The sequence below is a fragment of the Artibeus jamaicensis genome, unplaced genomic scaffold (genome assembly GCF_021234435.1).
Source record: "Artibeus jamaicensis isolate MK-2021 breed Jamaican fruit bat unplaced genomic scaffold, CSHL_Jam_final contig_786, whole genome shotgun sequence".
Classification (NCBI taxonomy): domain Eukaryota; kingdom Metazoa; phylum Chordata; class Mammalia; order Chiroptera; family Phyllostomidae; genus Artibeus; species Artibeus jamaicensis.
In genome coordinates this window covers 2,271,444-2,277,974 of record NW_026521971.1, presented here as the reverse complement: position 1 = coordinate 2,277,974, position 6,531 = coordinate 2,271,444, and the positions used below count along the sequence as shown (strand labels likewise).

The 6,531-nt window shown below is 54.6% G+C and overlaps 1 protein-coding gene across 1 annotated transcript; it reads right to left on the bottom strand.

Annotated features, from left to right (window-relative positions):
- Positions 1–1,324: 1,324 nt before the first annotated feature.
- On the bottom strand, positions 1,325–5,091 carry SOWAHA (sosondowah ankyrin repeat domain family member A). The gene has a single exon (XM_037129812.2). The coding sequence runs from the start codon at positions 4,737–4,739 to the stop codon at positions 3,018–3,020; it is 1,722 nt and encodes a 573-aa protein (XP_036985707.2). The 5' UTR covers positions 4,740–5,091; the 3' UTR covers positions 1,325–3,017.
- Positions 5,092–6,531: the final 1,440 nt, after the last annotated feature.

The window sequence follows — 6,531 nt, the reverse complement described above, 5'->3', positions numbered from 1 at the left end:
ACAGGCCACGCGAGCATCGCCCACGCCTCGGTCTCCATTAGTAAGTGGGACACGCTCAACCGCAACTTCCAACCTTCTGTGAAGGAAATGTGAGAATTTATAAAAAGCCCGCTCTGGCCGGGGCTCAGGCATCCGCTGTACATCAACAATTCTCCCCATTAAAAGGAGCGATTCTCGTCCCTGTGAAAATTCTAACCAGCTCAGTGGCCTTAACTTACACACAGTCATTCTTGCGTGGGTCAGTTGGAAATACCCTTCCACGGGTGTACCTCCTGCTAGGCAGTATAGGGTTCTTGAAAACTTTCCGTTATGCACTTCCATCCACAATTTCCTGCTGACTTACCTTATAGTTTCAGAAAGTCTTGGCCTGCGATGAAAAAGCGCTGGTTTCTAACGCCTGAACTTTAGGGTTATCGGTTCAAAACTCCTGCCCCATGTGTTACCTCATCTAGAAGGCTCCCACCACACCCTTTGCAACAGGAAGATTTTTCTGGTTTGAGGAGCCCCCTCCCCCCCCACCCGAGTCAAGCATTCAGTAAACACTAGTTATTGTTATCACTACCCTGCTGGTTTAGAGTTTGATCTTTCTCAAGGTGTGTCATGGCTGCTCGTGACCTTTGTTACCTACCTTAGTCAAGTCAAGCCACTCTTTTACCGTGGGAAATCTCTAATATTTTATTGCCTTTAGTCTTTCAGCCACTCGGATTGCTATGATTATTGCCTCCCACAGTTTTCCTGTAGAGGCAGAAGATTTCATTTGCATTTTAAAATGATGTATGCATCTTAGCTAGAGTTCCAGGCGAGGAAGGCGGGAAGGGTCAGACTAGAGCTTACATTCACCTGCAGTTTTGCCTACTAGAGCCATGCATGGTCCACTCCTTTGGTTCTGCAGAGTTATTCAAACTCTTTCAATGACAGAATGCTTGAAAGTGGCAGAAGAAGGATGAAGAGAGAAGGAAAAAATTAAGTAAATTAAAGGAGAAGGAAAGACAAATACAGTGGCAAAGGGAGTGTGGGAAGGTGGAAGAAGGTCTGGGGGGATCAGTGGTGATGAAAGGAGACTTGACTTGGGCTGGTGAACACACAGTACACAGATGATGTGTTGTGGAATTGTGCACCTGGAACCTGCGTAGTTTTGTTAATCAGTGTCACCCCGATAAAGTCAATAAAAAGGAAAAATCATTAAAACAATACAGTGGCAAGAGCCGTAGAAGACTGAGGGAAAGTACATCATCACACAAACAGAAACAATACGCGAGATTGTTTATTTCATTGCTTGAATCAGAACATTTTATTTGTACCTGAAATGATTTCAGAGGCCTCACTGATAATACATGTGCTGGTCTGTGGTGGGGCGCCCCACTGCCCCGGGCCACAGAAGCCATTTGATATAACCAATGACATGCAAACACAATTTGCGAAAGCAGGGCATCACCACCGTATGACATAAAAAAAAAAAAAAAGGCTGAGCAAATAGATTTCACATCTTTAAAACAGAGGAAGAGCCATTAGAATTACACTGCCTTGAACCTGGGAGATCTTGGCAATACCTACGAACCTTCTCAATTACAGAGAAGCAAAGGCCCCAGCAGTCAACCCTCTAAGGTCACTGAGCAAAGAGATTCTGAATCTACTATTTTGGAATAAAGTGTTGGCTTTCAGATGACTTTTCAAAGTGGATATCGTGTCCTTTCTACTTGTACAGAACTTTCATATAAAATAGTTGCTCCTTAATTGTATCCAGTACTATTTTACTAGTTATTTTTCTAGAGGGATGCTATAACTTTTTTTCAGTGGTAGTCCAACTTGGAATATTTACCTACATTATTGGAAGGCTCAGCCAGATTGAAAAAAAAACCCACAGATTCAGAAACATGGTATGATAGTGCAATTCACATAAACACACTTAAAATAATGAGATATTCATGCCAAATCAAAATGCCATCCACCAATGCCAAACACATGTGTTTATATCCCACCATAAAGAAAACCACTAATTAAAAGTATCTGTCCAAATGTCTCGTTTCTCTTGTTAAATTGCCTTTTCTCCCAAGATGCACTTGTTTCCAATATTTAGCATTCACAGTACCAGTAAAATTAATTCCATTTGCAATGATCATGTTCTGTGTCCAAGATTCTCTGCGACCTTCATTGCCTAAAATGAGGTAGATAAATGTTTAAAGGTTTTGTTGATTGGGGCTAATTTCTTTTAGATTTTTAAAAAAGATTTTATTTATTATTATTTGTTTGTTTATAGAGATAGGGGAAAGGAGGGAGATAGGGAGGGAGAGAAACATGGATTGGTTGCCTCTTGCAAGCCCCGGCTGGGACCTGGGCCGCAACCCACGCATGCGCCCTGATGGTGACCTTTTGCTTCGCAGGACACCGCTCAGCCCACTGAGCCATACCATCCAGGGCAATTTCTTTGAGATGCTGATCATTAGTTGTTTTTTTTTTTAATGGAATTTCAAAATCTTTACCAAAGACCAAAATGTCTAAGCATTCTGCCTAGAAAATGGAAAAAATATAATTTCACAAGGTTATTATAAAAGTCATTTCAATTTACCTCATTTCAATTTAAAAACAGGATAAAAACATCAAATTACAAAACCACTGGCATCTTAGAGCTGGCCAACCACCCGACCTCACACAGCACGGAACGAGGCCCTTGCCACTGGCCCTGGCTTGGCAGTGCGCGGAAGCAGAGGCACTGGGCTCGCTCGCTCTGGGGCCAGACCAGCTGCTGCCCCTTCTCCTTTAACCCTGAATTTCAAGTCTTCCCCAGAGTTCAATCCTGACTTCTGGCGGTCTCCATAGGACACTCACTGAGATCTCGAAGCCCAGCTCCGAGACAGGCGAAGCTTCAGCAGAAGCCGGAGGCGTGGGCGCCCCCGGTGAAACAGACTGCAGTGAACAAGGCCGGACAGGGTGGGAAGTGCCGGGCCGCCGCCGCGGGCAGGCGTCGACTGCAAGGGGCAGGCCCAGCTAGATCAACCGAGTCGGAGCCTCGGCGACTGTCAGGTGGCGGGGGGCAGGCTGGGCATTAGACCCGGGAAGGGCACCGGAGCGGATCGACGAGAGATCTCCGGGAAGGCCGGCCCGCCGCCGCGGCCCTTCGTCTTTTTACGGGGAGCTATGGGCGAGGCCCCCAAGAACTTGGTGAAGGAGCCCGAGCTCGACTTCCTCAGGCCTCGAGCCAGGTCCTGGAGCATCAGGTCGTCGGCCAGGACGCCCAGAAACGCGCTCGTGGTGGAGCTTAGGATGGTGGCGGCCACCTGGACGGGGCGCCGTGCCGCAAGACTGCCCCCGCCGATCGTGGCGGGCTCGGCGGAGCCGGGCAGGCCGGGGTCGCCCAGGAGGCGGCGCAGCGCGTAGGTGGCGTCCGGCGGCAGGTACTGGTAGGCCCGCCGCCCGCTGTGGTCGCGCACGTGCACCTGCGCGCCCAGGCCCACCAGCAGCACCGCGGCGTCCTCGTGGCCGTGCAGCGCCGCCAGGTGCAGCGGCGTGTAGCCGCCGTGCGAGCGCGCGTTCAGGTTGACCGGCGCGCCCCCGCGCCGCGCCACCTCCACCAGCTGCAGGGCCATCTCGCGGTCGCCGCTCTTGGCGGCCCAGTGCAGGGCGGTGAAGCCAGACATGAAGTCGCGCTTGGCGGCCAGGCCGCCGTCGCGCAGCAGCAGCCCGTGCAGCTGGTGGGTCCAGCGGCCACTGGCCACCCGCACTAGCCACTCGTGCTCGGCCGGCTCCAGGGGCACGGCTGACGGCGGAGGCGCGACGGGCAGCTCCTCGGTGTCCGGGCTCAGCAGGCGCGGGCCGGCCCGCGACAGGCGCCGCAGGTGCGGAGAGCGGCCCGGGCCCAGGCCGGGGCCGAGGCCGAGGCCCAGGCCGGACTCCTCCACCGAGAGCCGCCGTAGCAGGGGCGGGGAGCTCCGCGGGCTGGGCTCCTCCGACAGCTGCCGGCGCAGGCCCTGCTCTTCGGCTCGGATCCGGAGCGCCGCGGGGCCCGGGACGCAGCGCACGGGCAGCATGCAGGGCTTCTGCGGAGGCGCGCGTCCCGGGGGTGGCGGCGGCCCTGTTGTCGCCCCAGGCCCGTGTTCCGGGTCAGGCGGCGCTGCGTGGGTTAAGGCCGCCTCAGACGGTGCCCCAGACCCCGGGGCCGCGTCTGCAGAGAGGTCCCCGGAGGGGTGGGCTAGCTCCAAGGCTGGAAGCCCCGGGTCGGACAGCTCCCCTGACTGCTGGGTCGGGGGGCTGAACAAAGGCTCCCCAGTCGGCTGAGTGAGCTCAGAGGCCGGCGCCCCAGGAATGTCCTGTGGCTCCGACGGAGGGTCCGGGTCCCCAGGTGCATCCACCGACGGCTGCCCCGAGGCCAAGGAGGGAGCCCCGGAGGCAGCGGGTTCCACGGGAGAGAGGGACCTGGTCTCTGGTGGCTGGGCCGGCGGCTCGGCGGGGCTGGAAACGCAGGAGGGCAGGCGCTCCGGGCCCTCTCGGGGCCGCGGCGTCTTCCTCAGCACCACGAACTTGACGCCGTCGAACTCCTTCACCACGGCCACGTCGTCGACGAACTGCTTGAAGCGGTCCCTGCGGGCGGCGCGGCCGCGCGGGTCGCCCGCATCCAGCAGCGGCTTGAAGCGGCTCAACAGCTCGGAGTTGCGCACCTTCCCGCCGCACTCGTGCAGGAAGCCCAGCACCGCCGCCTGGCTCACCCCCGCGGCCGCAGCGGCCGCCGCCGCGGCGAGGGCCATGGCCAAGGTGCGCCCGGCAGGGGAGCCCGGCCGCCCCTCCCAGCGGCCTCCGCCCGGCGCCCGCCTCGGCCAGGCTCACCTGGTCGTTCCACCGAGGCCGGGAGGGCCTGTGGCCGAAGCTGGACCGCGGTCAAGTCAGCGCCGCAGAGCCTGGGAGCCTGCGGGGGGGAAAGGCACGGGGGCCGCGGCGCGCGCCCACCACCGCCGGTTCGCCGGTCCCCAGTCCTCGGGGTAGGTTTCTGCCTTTATACTTTGTCCAATGGGCGCCGGGCTCCATCCCCCGCGTTCGGTGCTCGCTTTACAGGTGACAGATGCCACCAAGGCCTGGGGGAGCGGAAATTCTCCACCAGCGCCCCACCCCAACCCGGGAATTAAAGGCGCAGCGCCAGGCTGCAGCTCGGCTCCCGTTGCTAGGTGGGTGTGTTCCCCAGGGGTGCCGCGGTCGACTCACGAGTCTAGGATTTTATTCCTTTAAGAAATATTTAACCACCACAAAATACTGGGCGATTACTTAAAAGCATCATATCCTTAAAGACCATCAGTGCCTCCCCAGTAGTCAAATGCCTTCCCTGCGATTTACAGCAAAGATATTAGCTGCGCGTGGCAGTGTATGTCACCCGAGGTTTAGAAGAGACATTTTAAAAAGCAATGTTTTCATGATAAAATAATACATTTTCACATCGGAATAAAACCACAGGAAAACATAATGAAGAAAAAAATATCCCTTGAAATCACCATTAACGTTTTGCAATATTTTATTCTCCCCGTACATGGCACACACGTTTATGCTTTAAAATCAGAATGTGAAATTGGAATTGTTCTGCATTTTTAAAACTTCACTTAATCCGCAAATGTACGCGGAGGACCTTGTTTGTGCCAGCACCTTTCCAGGTTCTGACACATCCACCGGGCAGCAGGACAGATGGCAACGCCTGACCCCAGAGGGAGCTCACCTGGTGGGGGTGGGGGTGGGGAGGTGCACGGAATCACACCGCGATTCTGAAAGCTGTATGTTATGCCAGATATCCACTGTGCGAACGATAAAGCAGAGTAAAACAGAGGAGGGGCAGGCTGCGGTTCCGAACCGTGTGCTCAGGGTAGGACTCCTTGTGCAGGTCACCGTGAAGCACAAACTTGAAGAGATCGGACGGTTATGTAGCTGGGGCTGGGGCGTGGGGGAGGAGGAGGAACCACCAGGACAAAGGTGGGACCAATTTCTTAATTTACAAATACAGTACTATAAATATATAACCGGAGGTGCCATGCCTCAGTACTACAGTTAGAGAGAGCAAGATTCGGGAGTCAAAATTCCACGCTTGGATCCTAGCTGCGCCTTAGGCTTGACCCCTCTGTGCATCAGCTTGCTTCTCTGTCAAGGGCAACGAGAATAGTGTCGTGCCTACCTCACGGGGCAGTTGTAGAGTTAAGTGAGAAGATAAACACAAAACACCTACAAGAACGGTGCTTGGCCCACAGGAAACATTCAAATGATCACCAGACTCATAGCCACTACTGTTGTTATTACTTGTTGAACAGAAGAAAAGAACGATAAAATGAGAAAGATCCCCCCTTCCCTCACTCCCAGAGGCCATCTCTGTCTTCAGGCCTGTTTCCAGAATGCCTATGATTTCATCTTTTCTCCCCACTTTAAATTTTATTGCAAGCATTTCCCCCAGTGGCAATACTCTTTTAAGAATATATGATTTTTCAGCCCTGGCTGGTGTGACTCAGTGGACTGAGCGCCGGCCTGCGAACCGAGGGGTCATCAGTTGGAGTCCCAGGCAGGGCACGT